General features: G+C 42.9%; 3 protein-coding genes across 3 annotated transcripts; 2 read left to right on the top strand and 1 right to left on the bottom strand.

Moving 5' to 3' along the window:
* Positions 1 to 463: 463 nt before the first annotated feature.
* On the top strand, positions 464 to 6,773 carry LOC133913709 (uncharacterized). Its single transcript, XM_062356928.1, has 13 exons — positions 464 to 822; positions 1,345 to 1,531; positions 1,785 to 1,857; positions 2,291 to 2,435; positions 2,810 to 2,919; positions 3,181 to 3,312; positions 3,385 to 3,526; positions 3,596 to 3,730; positions 4,396 to 4,553; positions 5,471 to 5,545; positions 5,635 to 5,773; positions 6,043 to 6,309; positions 6,478 to 6,773. Exons 1-13 carry the CDS (start codon positions 580 to 582, stop codon positions 6,619 to 6,621), a joined length of 1,950 nt encoding a protein of 649 aa, XP_062212912.1. The 5' UTR covers positions 464 to 579; the 3' UTR covers positions 6,622 to 6,773.
* Positions 6,774 to 7,481: 708 nt separating this feature from the next.
* LOC133910828 (uncharacterized) lies at positions 7,482 to 10,759 on the bottom strand. Its single transcript, XM_062353075.1, has 3 exons — positions 10,700 to 10,759; positions 8,231 to 8,889; positions 7,482 to 7,985 (listed from the first exon to the last, which is right to left on the bottom strand). Exons 1-3 carry the CDS (start codon positions 10,757 to 10,759, stop codon positions 7,556 to 7,558), a joined length of 1,149 nt encoding a protein of 382 aa, XP_062209059.1. The 3' UTR covers positions 7,482 to 7,555.
* Positions 10,218 to 13,771, top strand: LOC133913708 (protein FAR1-RELATED SEQUENCE 5-like). The gene is made up of 2 exons (XM_062356927.1): positions 10,218 to 10,550; positions 10,869 to 13,771. The coding sequence occupies exon 2, from the start codon at positions 11,435 to 11,437 to the stop codon at positions 12,599 to 12,601; it is 1,167 nt and encodes a 388-aa protein (XP_062212911.1). The 5' UTR covers positions 10,218 to 10,550; positions 10,869 to 11,434; the 3' UTR covers positions 12,602 to 13,771.
* Positions 13,772 to 17,392: the final 3,621 nt, after the last annotated feature.

Below are 17,392 nucleotides of genomic sequence, written 5' to 3'. Positions count from 1 at the left end.
TAAGTATCCGTACATTACAACGAAAACAAATATTAGATACGGTAATATAAAAAATAAATTCAAATTATAGAGATGTGGAATCGTTAAAAAGACAGAGGAGATTATCTATTAATTTTTTATTTTTTAATTTATTTTTATTAGTAAAAAGAGTAGTCGGTAATGAGATGAAAATGTTGGATGACAAGTGTGGATGATGAGAGTAAATAAATTATTTAAGTTTTAGATTTTTATTAAATGAGAGAAAAATAGAATAGGAGGTGATGTAAAAACTAATTCGTGTTTTATATAGTAAAAATTTAGATTTTAGACCGCTGGTACGAGCTTGTTCGGGAGAAGCTCTAAAGAATTCTCTTGACATGGTGTAATCGTGCGAGCCATGCTCAGGTTGTGTGTGTGCGTGTGTCACGCGAGTCACGCTCGTGTGAATTTGGCTTGGAAAGTCGGGTCTGCGAGCGACGACGCCTACCAATATCAGGTGGCCACCGCGCGCGAAGCAAAAACCATTCCCGCTCATACGCCGCGCTCGTCTGATCGTCTCCACTCCCCCTCCCTTCTCCTCTCCTCCCGCCCTAGGGTTCCATGGACCCGGCGGCCGCCGGCGCCTCCGCCTCCGCCGACGGGGGCGCCTTCCTCGAGTTCGTCGACCACGCCATCTCCGTCCTCTCCTCCTCCGGCGGCGACGGCGACGGCTACGAGTCCCCAGGGAACGAGCCGGCGCCGGCTCGGCCACCCTGGGGGTGGGTGGTGGCGCAGGTGCTCAAGTCGTGCTGCGCCTACTCCAGCGGCGTCACAGCGGCCATCCTCCTCTCAGACCTCTTCCAGGTTAGTTCGATCAGATTCGCTGCGGCGCGGCGCTGCGCTGCGCGAACTAGCCATTCTATAAGTTCGTCGCTCAAGTCTGCTTAGTCAGGCTACTTGTTCTACTGAACGATTGTTAACTGAATGTCTGAATCGCTGGATTGCACTTTGTTCTACCTAATTCGGGCCACAGTTTCAGTGCACAACAGCACAACTCTACCCGTAAGCTGTTGCGTTATTTGTTTATGCTTTGTGCTCAGCTTGATTTTCAAAGCAAATGGCAATTCAAGGATGGACTTTTGAACCAATGTGGTTTCTGCATAGAACCCTACAAGGACAAAGCTAAACTATTTGTTCAGTTCGATAGCGTTTGGTACTGCTGAAACAATTAGCTTTGGTTCTGAACTTCTAATCAAAAGTGCTCGTTTGCAGTTCAACAAGTATAGAACTCTTTTACACCTATCTTGAGTCTTTTGCCATGCTACTTTTGTGTTTTCCTGTAATAGAAAGATGCTATAGGGGTTAAATTTTGGCTTCTCTTGGTAGTCTTGGACAGAACAGCGTAAATCTCTGACCTCAAAGAGGAAGGTCGAGCTGACCAAACTTCTAAACACGCGGAATAAGAGGAGGAGGCTTCCTAATACTGTTACAATCGATTCTATCCATGAGAAGAATTTCCTTTCTCCCAAGAGTGTCCTTGAAGCTGTCATCATCGATGTGTTTGTCCTTCCTGGTATGCTTATACGCTTATACTATACTTCTATGCTATGCACAAGCTATAGTTATTAGTAGCTCTATTGGTTAGTTGACTATGAACTATGAAGCATTGCAGGGCTCTTTTCTTCCAAATTTCAATTCATTGGTATCATCAATCTGTCCAACAGAATTCTGGATTAAACTTGCTTACAATTTTAAATTGCTTTTGGTACATGACTAGCAACTTGCATTTTGTTGACTGCATCCTTAGTTCTGTGTCATTCTTCTAGGTACAAACATATACATGCTTACCTTGGGAGACATGTGGAGTGCATCCACTATCGACCTATATTTACACCGAAGGTAGATCTGACTACATATCGCTTAGTTAAAGTTCATATTTGTTTGTTTGCTATCATGTTAGAAGTGAATGTGTCAGCACTTTGGATGGAATATTCAGGCAAGGAAGTCTGCAACACTGCTATTAGAATTCTCTTTTGAACTTCGAGCATTCTGCGAATTGTTCATTGCCCTCAAATGAGTGTAAGATGTAACTTTTCCAGTTATAGGATAGTAAGGATCTTTGTGATCTACTAAAGCTAGATTATTGATTCTTCACCCCAAATAATGTTTGATTGTTATAACCCCCCTCTGAATGATCAATCAGTAATTTCTGTAATGTATCTTTTGGAGTACAATTCATGGATAGGACATTGTGTTTATTTTATTTTTTATGCCACTCTTGGTACTTGGAATACTTATACAAGTTCTTGTACTGACATAAATTTTGTGTCAGGTACTACGACTACATAGGACAACATGGTATATTGAAGAAGGGTCGAGAAGTTATGCTCACAGGATGTTGTCTTCGTACAGCTATGGAGGGATCTGGCCATGCTCGCATTTTGCCAACAGAATACATGGTGATATTACTCGATGAGGTATACTTTCAATGCATTTAGGTGTATAAGGCAGCGCTGCCCAGAACACATTATTTACTTGCAATTTATTACTTCTTAGGTAAAGCTCCTTTGTCTTAATTGCATTTTCAACCCCCGCAAGGCCACAATGACTCTTTATACAATGATAACTGACTGCGAACCTTAATAATTTAATATAAATGTCAAAACCACTTCATGTCTATTCATACTATCACTGTAAATTGTAAAACTCTTGTTATAAAAAGAATTCAGGCTTGCAATATTGTACTTGTCTCTAGACAAGTAATTTCAGCTTTCACTGTTAGAAATCAATTTTGGCATCTGTACTGGTCAGTAAACTTTGTTTTCGCTCACGTACATAAGTATTTCTGCAGGACCAAGATGAAGATGCCATGTTACTTGCTGCACAGTTTTGCACCTATTCATTCTCATCTATGATTCTTGAGGAAAATAGAATCGATGTTCCATACTCATTTTATGCCAGGTAAAGTGATATTTATGGATTGTGATATTCCAGTTTATAGATTGAGTCCTTGGAACCTTTAAGATGTACACAATCATTTTTTTTTTTGTTTTTTTCCCCAAATATTTGGTTGTGGTAAAATATACGATCACTCACACATCAAATGCTAATGATTTGCTGATGAAAACATGTGGGGATTTGGGGTTTACTAGTCTATAAACTGTATAAACAACTACTTTGTCAGATAAAGTTTCAGAACACCCCACTCTCTTTGTCTTGCAGGATTGAGAAGATTGAGTCCTTGGAACCTTTTAGATGTACAGAAAGAAAACAGACTATACTTGTAGACAATGATGATGCAAAAATGAAATTTATTCTATGGGGAGAACAGGTTTTGCTTGCAAATCTTTTCAGGTTCATTTCACTCCGCATAAGAAGTACCAAATGTTTCATTCAGACTACAGTAAGCTAAGCATTTTATTTCAGTGTAGGGAGCATGCTTGCACTGGATAGACCTTTTATTGCAAATTTTGTAGACAATAGCCATGAGGAGTCTCAGGAACTGTGCCTTGAATATGGTAGTGCAACACAGGTCTACATGGTGCCAATTGCTCAACAAGAGGAACAGGTTGGTAGGAATGTCTTGATAGTTCTTTCTGCATTACTCCAGTTGACCAATACATAAAGTGTGTGCTAGGTGCTTCTTACACCTACTCAAGTAAGGAGCCAAGGACCTCGGCTGTCATGTCTTCCGACTGATAATGTGGCTTCACAAGTGACATTACCACGTGATTTGCATGGTTCACTTGACTTCAGTAAATATCCATTTCGAGTATGTAACTTGACCTTCATTTATTTGAGTTAGTTTTAGAAGATAGATTTTGCCAATCATTATGTTGCTCGGAACCTGAAGGCTCACCAATTTAGCTTCCAACAACTGATTATTCTGATGCTTGAATCTGTATTGATTACTGATTTATATTGGTCCACTTGTGATACTATCATGTTTAGCTTAATGTACTGTTGAGTTTACCACCGTAAAAGCAAAAAGCATTTAATCTCTTATTAGCTATTACATCTCACAATATGAATAGTTTGGGATAGTTCTTTCTAAATATATCTCTTACTTTTATTCCACCATGGAGTCACTATCTGCTTAAGCACTCCCTAAGTGGCAGGGTAGTCACTCGCTCACCGCTTAAGCATTACGCGGTGGGTGTCCGCTCTCACTGCTTACCGCTTTTTAGAACATTGATTCCATGAGCTCTTCAGAATGCACATGCAATATTTTCACTACCATTAATATAGGTGTGGTTTTTTATGTCCTTGGTAGAAAGTAGAAACATACTTCCAGAGAACAATACCTGATCTTTCATACTTTCTGTCATTGCTTTTTTACGAACCTTTTCATGATCATCTAGTGGGCAGCACTGGTTGATATTTTGCATGTAGTAAGCTTCTTTCTTCATGTTGTTGTATAACTTTCCTAATTTTTAGGCATATGTAAGTGACCTCCATGATAAAATGATGGGAGTTAGTCTGGTTGGCACCGTAACAAGTGTTTGTAAAGCAAGCGCATCAGGGACTACATTTTATTTGGAGTTAGAAGACATAACAGGAGTTGTTCTGATGAAGGTTATCTTTATTGGACCCTGGTACCACTTTCTATACATAAGCAATGGCCTATTTTTTTCCCGTCCATCCTTTTATCTCTGATATTGTATGCCTATTTGACTGATAATATCAACTGTATCCTTATTTATGTTTCTCATGGTAGTACATATTGCCATATCTGCAAGAGAATGATGTTTTTCTCTATGGTTAGCCAAACATGCTTAGCAGTTCGGATGAGTATAAATGCGATGTCTTAGAGTCTTGAGGCTGGTCAATGTTTTTTTTTAAAAAAAAAATTATTGTAGGGGTGGGGGTCCCCACCTTTTCATTGACTGAGGTTCAAAGCTGGTCAACATATCGAATTCAATACACTTAGGAATACTGACAGTATCAAAACTGCTTATGCATCAGTATGATATCATGATTGAAAAGGAACTTACTGGTCTTTCCCATCTGGAAATTGATTGTTTAAGGGTTTTCCATGTCAAATCAATTTTGATATTCATGACACATTACAATAAATCAAGTGATTCCTTTCTGTGTTGCCACTGATATTTCGAAGGCATAACACACTAAATTGTTTCTCACTGGAGCTGTTGTTGGAGCTGATTGCTCTGATTAGAAATTTCATGTGATACCTAAAGTCTGAACTCTGGTACTTCTAAGATCTTCCGTAAATATGTGTTTTTGAAATAATTAGCAGCTGATAACTTGATATCTGATGCCATATTTTGCTAGATCGGCCTGACAGGCTGTTGCTGTCGTTCTTTTAGTGAAATTTTAGGCTTTGTACATCAGTAAGCATTGTATCGTGTCATCCGTATTCTAGATTCCATCATTCCTGTTCACCATTCTTCAAATATATGTTATTTCGACATATTGTTGTTTCCTATGCCAGTTGAATTGTTTATATGCACCACACACTTGAATTCAATACATTGTATAAATATCTCTGCAGGTCATTAGGTAGAGTGGGAGTAGGTCATATGGTGTACATCTCTGGTTTGACTTGCACTTCGAGTTCAACAAACATGTAAGCAGCATCCTCCTTTATATTACATCTATTATCTGTAGCCATGATGTGCGCAAAGTTCTGGTTGGTGTCTAACCTTTGGTTAACAGCCTTGAAGTCTCATGGTGTGAAAAGGAGCCAGGGTCTCTGTTTGTTAATTTAAGCTTGCTGCCAGCGCTGCTGAATTCAACATGCCTGCATAATTTGTCACTCTTGTCAGATCTTCCCCATTCGACAAACAGAACACATGTAAGCCTTCTTCATTACTGTTGTGAAGCGTCTCCTAAAACATTTCAAGTTATTGAGTTGACATTTATATAAAACTGTAACATTTTAGAAAATGACTACCAGATCACATTTAACATGCTCTGATATGTCAGAAGTACAGTAAAAGGCTAAAAACAGTATTGGACACTGTTTTTAATTATATTTCTAAGAACTCCATTGCATTCTTCAATTGTGACCAAATTCTTTTGAATTTCTAACATCCTGTATTTGTTTGATGTCTTCATGTACAGATATGCCATGTTCGACTAGACCACATTGATTGCGGCAGTTTAAAGGTGTTATTATTCCACAGTATTTGTGGCTGTGTTGTGAATGAACAGTCAGATGGACTCCAGTGTTCCTTTTGTAAGTGTGCCTGTCAGAGTGGATGTGCACATGGCTTTCAGTTGCACTTGACCATTGCAGACGACAGTGAAAAGGCCTTTGCTTGGTGCGTTGGCCAAACGGCTGTGGAGTTCCTTCAGATATCTCCTGATGAATATCTGGAACTCCCTGAGGTATGAACTACGAAAATGCGCCCTTCACACCACATCACAAAAAATATCGCTTTTGAACTTGCCATTGCACACAAGCTTCTATTTTGTACATCATGTAGCATGGGTACAGTTGCATAAAGCAAGTGCTTTACTCCATTCTGACTCAAGTTTTTTGATATAAATAATCAGGATGAACGGGCAATGTATCTCTACACTCTCCAGAATGACAGTTTCATGGTCGCTATCGCAAATACCAGTAAGCGGGTCGATGCATGTGCTGCGAATGATGAAGCTCCTGTCTGGGAGATCACAAGAGCCCAAAAATGCGAATGAGTTTCTTTAGTAGTCGAGAAAGAAAAGGTTCATGCGGCGAAGTTACTGTATATTTTTTCATAGTTTAGTTTCAGGTGCATCAGCAATGCTTTGTAAGCTCCTCGAGAAAACAGATCATAGTTTATAAGCTTGGGGTTTGCTCCGGTGTTCTCTTCTGAAAAGTTCTCTAACCTTAAAGGCGTTAATAATGCTAGTGCTTATGCTTAGGTGTTTAAGAAAAGAGTGTTAAATATCTATATAAAAAATATAATTTTCAATACAAACAAAGACTATATGTGCTTAAAGATAGTTAACTATTTAGTTAACATTAATATAAGCAGTGGTGTTTAGTTAAGCCTATTGTTTTCTGTTTAAGCATATATGCTAGTGTAGTTGAAAAAATTTCGGGGTTTTTTGCATATACATCGAGGACTTTTACAGTATATCTAAATGAGTGTATACTGTCCATTTTCTTCATCTGGTGGTTTAGATTGGTCTAATTATACTCTATCACCTATCAGTATCATGAGTATCATTAAAGAGTATTATGGGTATTATAAGGGTAGGATTTGAAAAAAATTATGATAAACTTGTAAATTATATGTTTAATTAGAGAAAATCAAAATGTTAGTTTATTCTTTGGATAAGCTTTCACTTATTCTGTTCATTTCATTTATTAGGGTTTCCATCATCCGTCGGTCGGTCGATGATGGGTGGCGAAAGTCTGAAGTCCGATTAGTCAATAATGTAATTACCTTTAAGTATATCAAAATAATTACAATAATACTTACTAAAATAGACAATTAGATCATAACAATAATACTTTCTATCATTTAGTATCATATTGTACTGTAAAGGTTCTCTATACATCCGATAAGCACATCCTATTGTACATGCTCTAAAGCGGTTAAAATTTAAGATTGGTTATTGATTGTCTAAAATACCAGAGTAACTTTTAAGAAAAACGTTGTCGAGGAAGGTGCAGCGTTTGGATCGGTGTTTGAGCATGCGTAGGCCAGATCTGCCATCCTCCTTGCTGACCACCTCCACGCCGGTGAACACGGCGCAACTGTGGTAGCTGTAGCCTCCTTTGAAATACCTCTAAGTCTTCTTCGAAGAACCTGGCGACGCAAAACTTGCCGGATCCCAGGGGCACGAGGCAGGATTCCTGCGCCGGGGACCACTGATCCGAAGGAGGTTCCATGCCGTACCACTTCCACACGCTGCACGCGCCGGCGGCGGCGAGGTCGGACGCGCAGAGGCAGTGCACCCTGTTGTCCCAGCCGGACGAGCCGAGGCCGAACCAGAGCCCGTGCTCGGGAACGTACTTGGCACGGCCATGGAACGGCAGCGCCCGGTCGCCAGGGGCGGATCCAGGGCCCGTGCTGGGGGGGGGGGGCTGCAGCACGGGCCCAGCCCAGGAAGCCCAGAGGAAGTAGAGGAAAATTCAGAAAAAAATGCATCATTTTAGCCCACAAGCCCAGAGAAAGAAATGAAAAATCCAGAAAAAATACATCATTTTAGCCCATAAACTATGAATTTGGTCCAATAACAAGAGGCCAGCACCCCCCTTGGCATTGGGCTGGATCCGCCCCTGCCGGTCGCCGACCTTGCTCGACGCGCCGCTCACCGTGTCGAACGAGTACGTCCCGCCGCCGTCATCCAGAGCTTGGAGTCGCTGCCGACCACCGCGCAGGCGGCGATGCCGTAGTCTCTGGCTCGGTCTGGGCCGCAGGTGGTGACGCAGTCGTGGTAGCAAGCGTACGCGAAGGGAGGCGGCAGGAGAGAGCGCCAGTACCAGCACGGGCTCCGGCCCCCCTGACGCGGAATATCGTCGACGGATCCCGTGGGTGACTGGGTGAGAACCTCGAAGCAGCCTGGCTTGGTGTAGAAGGGGTGCATCTCGACGATGTAGAGGCTGTCGCCGGCGGTGAGGGACATGGGGCTGATCCTCCCCTTGGGCCTGTGAGGCTCCAGCGCGGGCAGGATGCGGACAGCGCGGAAAGGTGGCGCGGTAGAGCAGCCGAGCAGGGCGCTGCCGTCGTGGTCGAGGGCCACCACGTCGTCGTCCTTGCTGCCGCCGAGGGGAAAGAAATCCACGTTACCAAGCGCGATCGATGCAGTGGGGTAGAAGGTCATTGCAGGAGGAGGCAGCCGAGCGTCCTCCTCCTCCTCCTCTGCATCTGGTGCTCCTGCTCCTGCTCCTGCGCGTAGGCTGGGCGGGCACCGACAACGGTGTCCACCACCAAATTCACAAACCGGCGGCAATGCAGCATGGCCGTCGTGTTGCTAATTCCTCTGCGGCTCAGTGTGTGCCTCCAGGAAAGCGCTAAGATTTATTTTTTTGGGAGTTCCTGGACATATCGCAATAAGAAAACGAACTCGAATCCGGTTCTTGAGGGGGCGGAGTCCAGGCCCAGGTTACATCTTTGCTACCTGCAGCGACGGCAGTTAGGACTCCGGCATCCCACCAATCCCATCTGGCGTGCTTCGAAATACGATCTTATTACAACGGCAAATTTGAAACCTGTTGCTATATATGGAGTGTCTGAAAACGAAATAAATCTCGATTGACGGTGCAATTACTTTTTTACCACCCTCACACTCTGAAACATCGAGTTAAAATGGGTTGTTTAGAAAATTTTAGTTTAAATTATACACAAGATTTTTAGTGAATCCAATTAAAATAGGTTATTTATGAATTATAGAGCATGTACAAAAATCGACACATTTTTTTTTACATATTTTTAGCTCTCATGTACTGTTTATAACGCTAACGGTGTATTCGTGTGAGTCCAGATAGTAAACAGGGGAGAACATCCAGTAAGATGGTGTTTCAGAACGTGTCATCTGGGAGGGTGGTAAAAAAGTAATTACTCATCAGTTGACAATCTCAACCATCAAGGTATCGAATCATTAGACAAACCATCTCTTTCTTCTTTTGCCCAACAGAAACGCTGCCTTCTTCTTCCTCTCTATGCCAGTTCGCTCCCTCGCCTCCCACCCATTTTTAATTATTTTTAACGACGTTCCCACTGTCGGATCTGCGCCCACCGCTCTTGCGCACTAACATCTCCGTTTTAAAGCTCTTCCGTCTCAACATCAACCCAACCAACGGTCCTCCCTAGCTCGCGACCGCCGGTGCCTGGCGCGCTCCTCCCCTATGCACACATCCTCCTCCAGACCTGCCTACCTTCTCTCTACCTCCCTCTATACATGTCGTTCGCAAGTAAGCGGCCACCACCAATCCCATCGTCTGATCAGGCTCTTAAATTTCAAACATATGAAATTCAGCATGCGTGAATTTCAAAACAAACAGATGATCGAATCGACTGGCCGACACTACAGAACTGATGAGATCGAGCCATCCACTGACAATCCAAGGGCTCTTGTAAGCTGCCGGTGATACAGGGGCAAAACTGAAAAGCTTCAGAACTGACGAGGGGAGGAGACTCGATGTTACAAACCTCCGTCTCTAATCACTCAATCACTTAGCACCGGGTGGAATTAACCTCACAAATGGAAAGTACTCAATCTTGGAATACAAATCTAGAAGAGACTAGAAGGTTCCAGAAGAAGAAGAGGAGGAAGGGTTCGGGAAGAAGAACGGGGAGTCGTGTCTGTTCTGGTCTGTTCAGAATCCCCTTCTTCTGTTGCCTGCGTTTCTCTTGTAGTGCTCCCTCACTGAACGTTGTAGTAGCCCAGAGCCCTCAGCCTATTGGCCCACATCTCCCTGTACATGACACTCGACTCTCTCCCACCCTATCCTACCGCCGCCAATTTGTTGCAACTCACCGCCGGCGACGGCCGACGGGACACAACAAACGGGAACTCATTCACCGGGGACTTCTCTCGTCGACTCCGCCTGCCCGCCCTCTACTGGTGCCTCACTGCACTGACGCGAGTGGAGATCGATCCATCCGGACTTGGATCAATTTCTACATTTGTTAGTGAGTAACCCTAGCTCGGATTGTTCTAGGAGTTCGTTTTGTTGTAGATGACAGTCTTTGCTGTCACTGAGCAATCAATCCAAATATTTCTCCCTCTCCATCTCCATTCAGTTAGTTGTGACTTTTTTTATCCTTAAACCCATGTGTACCTTGGTCTTGTTGTCTCTTTCTGTGGCAATCCATTTCCGCGTTCTGTAATCTCTGTGCATTTCTTGCCTGTCCTACTATAAAATATCTGAAGCTTGTAACTTGAAGAGTAGGGTAGCCATGATTTTGTTGCTAACACTGCTTGCATGATTTGGTTTGGCCATATTGCAGGGCTAGACAAGTAAACCAGTGGATAAAATCAATTTCACGGGCTGGAGGCTTATTCAGTTCCAAGATTTTAGCCCAAGTTGCATCTGGGATTGCCATAGATGTTTCTGTACCGATGAGCGGGCCAGAAAGATGTCCGTCCATTCTTACGGAGCAAGCACCTGAAGAAGCTGGTAATCAGAGTGCATCTGCATCCCTGAGTAAATGCATATCTGATTCAGCACCTGCCGCCTCAAAAGATGCTGATGAGTCGGGCAAGTCCACTGATAATCCAAATTCGACAGATAATCTGAACAACAGTGTCGCTTCAAAAGATGCCAATGAGTTGGGCAAGTTTGCTGGCAATGAGTCGGGCAGGTCCACTGGTAATCCCAATTCAACGGACAATCTGAACAACAGTGCCGCTTCAAAAGATGACAATGAGTCGGGCAAGTCCATTGGCTATCCCAATTCGACGGATGATCTGAACAATTGTGTCGCTTCAAAAGATGCTAATGACTTAGGCAAGTCCTCTGGCAATCCCAATTCGACGGATGATCTGAACAGTTGTGTTGCTTTAAAAGTTAACAATGAGTTGGGCAAGTCCACTGACAATCCTAATTCGACGGATAGTCGAAACAATGGAGGTAGCATTGTCCATGTTTCAGCAGAGTGTTGACGGGAGTCTGGAGGCGGATGGGTCAGGAGAAAATGAGAGTGGAGCTGGTGCTGCACAGGATGCTGAGAAATCGCAGAAGGATCCTACAGTTGGAATGACTTTTCCAACAGAGGACGAAGCATTCAATTTCTACAACGCTTGTGCAAGGTGGAAGGGTTTCAGTGTCAGAAAAGGTCACCTTTCTCGAAGGAAATGTGGAACTGTATGTGATAGGCATTTCGTGTGTAGCTTTGAAGGTAAACCACCGCCGCATCACACACATATGATTAGGAAGCATCGCTCTGTTCAGAAATCAAACTGTTTGGCTCGTCTTGAATTGATGGAAAATCCTGCTGATAAGAGATGGATTATTAAGCGATTTAATGATGAGCATAATCACCCACTCGCTAGCCCGAACAAAACATTTATGTTAAGGTCTAACAGGAAAAAGTCTGCTCCAGATGTACTTACGGAATCTGACTTTTACTACGGAGTGAAGCCTGCCCCTGTTCAGCAATTGTGGTCAGAAGAGCCAGCTCGTGTTAGAGATGCTCCTGTCGTTGCGAAGGATCAAGTTAGCTGCCTAAGTACTCTGCGATCAAAAGAATTTGACAAGGGAAACACACAGATCCTGCTGGATGCTCTTACAGTTAAGCAGTCTGAGGATCCATCTTTTGTTTATGCCATACAATTAGATGAGAAGGAGAGACTGACTAACTGCTTTTGTACTGATGCTAGATCTGTTGTGGATTATTCCTATTTTGGCTATGCAGTCACCTTAGAGACAACCTACAGATCTAGTGGATTTGACTTGCTTTTTGTTGCATTCCTTGGTGTGAACCATCATAAACAGGTTATTATATTTGGCGCGGCATTACTGCTGGATGAGAGTGTGGAGTCTTTCACCTGGTTATTGAGAACATTTCTAGCTGCCATGTCTGGACGACAACCAAAAACAATCTTCAGATCTCTCTGCTGCAATATCCAAAGCAGTTTCTACAGTAATGCCTGGCTCATGCCACCAGCTATGTCTGTGGCATATACTTACTATTGCATCCAAACTTGTCCAGGGAGTTGCTCAGGAGCTGAATTTCCATGAAGATTTTGAAAATTTGATATATGGTATCTATCCAGAAGATGACTTCCACAGGGAATGGGATAGCTTGAGTAAGCATGGACTTGCCGATGTTCCATGGTTTTCTGAATTGTTCGCTGCACGGGAAAGATGGTCACTGGTCCACTGTGGTAATGCATTCTGTGGCCTCACAGGCACCAAAAAATGGAGCGAGATCATGGAAAATCTTTTCAAATTTCGATTCTACAGGAAGCTGCCACTCTGTAAGTTCATTGTTCAGTATTTCAATGTGATTACCAATCTTCGTCAGGAGGAGCTTGCTCAAGATCATGAATCATGACAAGACAGACCCATTCTACTTGTTGACATACCTTTGCTTGCTGAAGCTGCCAAGACATACACAAGAACAATCTATGTAGATTTTGAGCACGAGTACATAAGCCACCTTGCCTGCATCTGCGAACGAGTTCCAACTGATGATGCCACACACAAGTTCAGAGTCTCCCCTATTCCTCAGAAACAGTGCTCCGGCATTGTGGAGTTCAACCCAGCAAACACCACGGTGAGCTGCAGCTGCAAGAAGTTCGAGTCATCAGGCATACTGTGCATGCACGCGCTGAATGTCCTCAACTACAACAACATCCTCCACCTCTCCTCACAGTACATCCTGAGGAGATGGACAAAGTGCGCAAAGGATGAACTGCCGTGTGTACCCCCTGGTGGCACGCATCAGCCTGTTTCGGGCACTGAAACCCTGTCCACAAGGTACAGCCGTATGTGCCACAAGGCGGTCGGCCTCGCAGCTAAAGTCATGCTGTTGAAGGACTCGCTTGGATACCTCGAGAGGAGGTTCGACAGTTTCATCGAGCAAATGGAGGGCCTGTTGCATCATAACCCCTCCATCCCTGGACCAGCAGGTGACGCCGGTGGCTCTGCGCGTGGTGTGAGACTGAACACAGTGGAACCAAACAACGCGTTCTGAGTTCTCTGCTAGGTTACCAGGCCCTTCTGTAGTTATTTGTCTGAACTCTGATGCTGCATTGTATATCCTGCGGCAGCAGTCGTTAGAGATTCCCGACAGCTTGTTAGAAGTTACTGAAGCTTAGCTGCACCCTCATGATGATTCGTTTGTAGTGTAATGGCTATTCTGATATGATAATTTTCTTTTCTGGGTTGCTGAAGTTCTTCAGATGACGCACCGCGAGTTCAAGTGGCATGTACATTGACTTTGTAATTACTTGTGTCCGTTACTTGCTGTGATCATAATTCAGAAATCAATGGAAAGTGCAGCATGAGAAGCAATCAATAGAAGCATTTTTCTGTCATCTTTTTTATTTGTTGATCGTTGCGACTCTTTCTGGTTGTAGCTAAGGAGGTGAGTAAGGCCCTTCACAGTGTGTGCTTGAAATCTCAAGCATCCATGTCACAGCTGGACCCGGATTCTCTGCATTAATACATCATTAATGCAGAGGATCACTGTTTATACAGTAAAATGAGTCTGGTGCTACAGTGATGTGCATTAGTCAATCATACATTACTGTAGCAAGAGTAATCTGGCTCTACGTACAGTCGTTTCGGTACTGTAGCACGCTACTGTAGAGGCACTGTAGCATACGAATCTGATGCATCCACCATGAAATCAACGGATCAGAACAGACCTAAATGCACTTCACTGTAGCTACAGTAGCCTCTCTGCAGTTGCTAGTAGCAACTGCAGAGGATCCCGATCCGTCACAGCTAGCTGATACCAAAAAATTGTGGAGTGGTGTGTCAGCTCTAATTGATTAAAATAGTATTTTTTAACTGTAACACAAGTTGATGGAGAGAATAAGAGTGGGAATTTTTTCTCTCGCGAAATGAGCGGTGGTTGAGATAAAGACTACTATATTTTATTTCACATGGGACCTATTTTTGCAGCTGGTGCTGAAGCCACACGTTCTAAACAAAAAGCAATTAAGCTTATCTTCATCTTGGCGTCAACATGACTCAAAAGTCACTCACACTCTGGGGCCTAATGCTATTTGCAGCACCGCTGTGCTGCACGGATGACTCAAAAGAGTATTTGATCAAGAGTTTCTCGATTCCGCTGGTTGGAGGTAGGGATGCGTGTAGATGACTTAGGATTTATAGGAACGAGAATGACGATTAGAGAAGGTGAATAGATATTTTAATAAATTTTTTTTGAAATATGTGGTATTTTCTTATTTCTCACTCAACGTACTTCAAAATGTTTAAATGAAAGTAAAAGAATTAGATAGACAAAGCAAGAAGATTACTTTTATGGCAACATGACTCTACAGATGGAATATGAACCATATATTACATTCAGAACTATTCCATGTGTCTTTGTGCATAAAAACTCACAACTTCCAAAGAAACTAGATAAGATGTATATCGGACAAGGTTATCCTCCAAGATGATAGTCTAGTGGTAATGGGACTCAAGACCTGCTCAAATACATGAGTATGTGAGTATTTAAACCACTAGCATCAAGAAAAACAACCCTGCAAAGGTGAAATATTGCAACTCAAAGAAAAAGATCATCGGGCAAAAAACCTCTCCAAGTTGATGATCTAGAGGCAAGGGTACTCAAGACCCATGAGCATACACTCGTATGTGAGTTTTTATGCCTCTAGTAACAAGAAAAATAATCTCACAAGGTGCTAAAATTTCAGTCCAAAAACCAAAACGAAAATCAAAACCAAAAATCAAAAAACTTGCAAACTTGCAAGGGAAACAATATAGGGAAACTAGAAAGAGTGGAATTCAAGCATATAAAAAAATATAAACTTAATTACTCAAAGAGATCAGCCCTATTTTAAACGGATTACAAAGATTTCTCTCAAAACTCTCACATATTACATAGGCTAAGCACTCATTCTTCTCTTCTCTAAAAATCTAGTTCTAAGACTCTCAAATGAGTGGCACAAGGGGGTTTAAGTGGTTAGTTCAAAGCTCTCTCTAGTCCTACTCCTCTGTTTATAGGTCTAGAAAACTTGGCACTTAAGTTTTCTAGTTTTTCCCCAAAATACTCCTCTCTTGTAGTACACTCCTACCTACCACCGAGGGTATTTTGGTCTATTTTCTTCTCAATTCATTGGACGACCGCGGCGCCTTCACGACTTAGCTTCGCCTCGACGCAAGCTTCGCGATGGTGCCACATACTCCTCCAATCCTCCCACGGTTTTGAGACCAAACCGCGAAATCGTCTGCACGCTTCTCAAAGCGTGACTCGCCGCCTTTCTTACACCTTAGATGTCGACGCGTGTACTCCGTCATGTGATCCTGACCGCTGGCAAGTCTCTCCCACTCAAGATCACTCGGGCCGCCTTGTTACTTGCACCGACATCCCCTTTACTTGACTTTGTCAACACACCGTCTCCATCCGCCTTCAATGTTTTGCTTGACCTCCACGTGTTCAGCTAGGATTACCTTTGACTCAGCCCGATCTCATTGATCGTCTGGCACCAAGCACTCCGCTTGGCCCCGTTCATCCCGCCATCGACCGCTAAGTTATATCCATCACCTGCACACCATGAGATAAACAAACACATATCTATAACTCCAATTCCAATTAATCCATAGTTATTATGCTCAAATAAAATCTCAAATCAATTCAAATCACATCTAAGCTAATACCAATTACTCATCACAAGAAAATCAAAACATATTTTAACTCGATTTCTTATGACCACATGTGCCACACTTGGAGATGCTAATCAAACGGATTTGTTTAGTCGTTCAAGATGCCGCGATGCATCATCAGGCCATCTCCAGCAGCTAACTTAAATTTTTATCCTCAAAAATACTATTACACATCCCTTATTTTTTCATCTCCAGCAGCTATCTTATTTTCTACCTTCTACTCCTTTTTCTCTCTCTCCGGGCCCGCTGTCAGCCTCTGTAAACAGTACAACTACAATGTTTGCTACAGTACTACTACCGTAGCAGACATTGTTTTCTACCTTTGGCCCCTGTCAGTCTCTATGAGCAGTATTGCTAGGCCCCTGTCAGTCTCTATGAGCAGTGTTGCTATGTTCGTTTTCTCTCTCCGCAGTGCTGTAGCAACAGTACGTGAACAGTTTCGCCGCAAATCACTGTACCAGCCGAATCTGCAAAAATGCCTCCTCCGCTGGAGATGCCTCAGGAGATGTAGCGACGTGAAAGCATCGAGTCTGCAACCGCTGTAAGTGGACTATGAACATGTTCTGCAATGGCCCTAGTACAAACTTTACCAGTCGTGCGTGCCCTCGAACATATTCAACTGCCAAATGCAGCTCGACGGTCTAGGATCAGAGCTTTTTCAGCTGCCAATTGCAGCTCGACAGCCTAGGGTCAGAACATTGTCTATTGCCAAATGCAGCTTGAAAATGGGAGTTTGAGGATAGGAGAGCTCAAAAGCACTTGAATGGGAGTTCTCGCACATGAATCGTGGTGCCTAACTTCATGGTTGTAAGTGTCATACGTATTAAAATGTTCGTGTAGTATTTCGATGGAGAAATGATAAGGGAAATAAGTATTAGAGTTTTTCTTTTCCTAAACTTGGGTACGACCGGAAAACAAAGGAAAACTAACTTATCATCTGTATAATTGGTGAACCCTATGTGGACGTTGGCCCACGCCCATGCCAAGCGTTTCACGCGTGGTTTAGTATTACCGTTCATTTGTGTTAGATTGATAAAAAAAATCTTAAATAGATAAAAGAATTAATAGATTAATAAATATTGGATGAGAAAAATAAATAAATAAGATTAGATATGTATGTAAAAGTAGAAATGGTCAAATGTGCCAGTCGGGTCAGCCCGGCACTGGCCC

Source organism: Phragmites australis, chromosome 3 (assembly GCF_958298935.1).
Source record: "Phragmites australis chromosome 3, lpPhrAust1.1, whole genome shotgun sequence".
NCBI classification, from domain to species: Eukaryota; Viridiplantae; Streptophyta; class Magnoliopsida; order Poales; family Poaceae; genus Phragmites; species Phragmites australis.
This window is presented reverse-complemented; position numbering and strand designations above follow the sequence as displayed.

What these genes read in the sequence shown, in the direction of transcription:
- LOC133913709 (XM_062356928.1), top strand. Translation starts at nt 580, where the DNA reads ATGGACCCGGCGGCCGCCGGCGCCTCCGCCTCCGCCGACGGGGGCGCC. An exon ending in TCCTCTCAGACCTCTTCCAG is followed by an intron (nt 823 to 1,344) that starts GTTAGTTCGATC and finishes TTCTCTTGGTAG; the next exon opens with TCTTGGACAGAACAGCGTAA. An exon ending in TCAGTAAATATCCATTTCGA is followed by an intron (nt 3,731 to 4,395) that starts GTATGTAACTTG and finishes CCTAATTTTTAG; the next exon opens with GCATATGTAAGTGACCTCCA.
- LOC133910828 (XM_062353075.1), bottom strand. Translation starts at nt 10,759, where the DNA reads ATGCACAGAGATTACAGAACGCGGAAATGGATTGCCACAGAAAGAGAC. An exon ending in AAAGAGACAACAAGACCAAG is followed by an intron (nt 8,890 to 10,699) that starts GTACACATGGGT and finishes CAGAGGAATTAG; the next exon opens with CAACACGACGGCCATGCTGC. An exon ending in GGACGTACTCGTTCGACACG is followed by an intron (nt 7,986 to 8,230) that starts GTGAGCGGCGCG and finishes CCCCCCCCCCAG; the next exon opens with CACGGGCCCTGGATCCGCCC.
- LOC133913708 (XM_062356927.1), top strand. Translation starts at nt 11,435, where the DNA reads ATGAGTTGGGCAAGTCCACTGACAATCCTAATTCGACGGATAGTCGAA.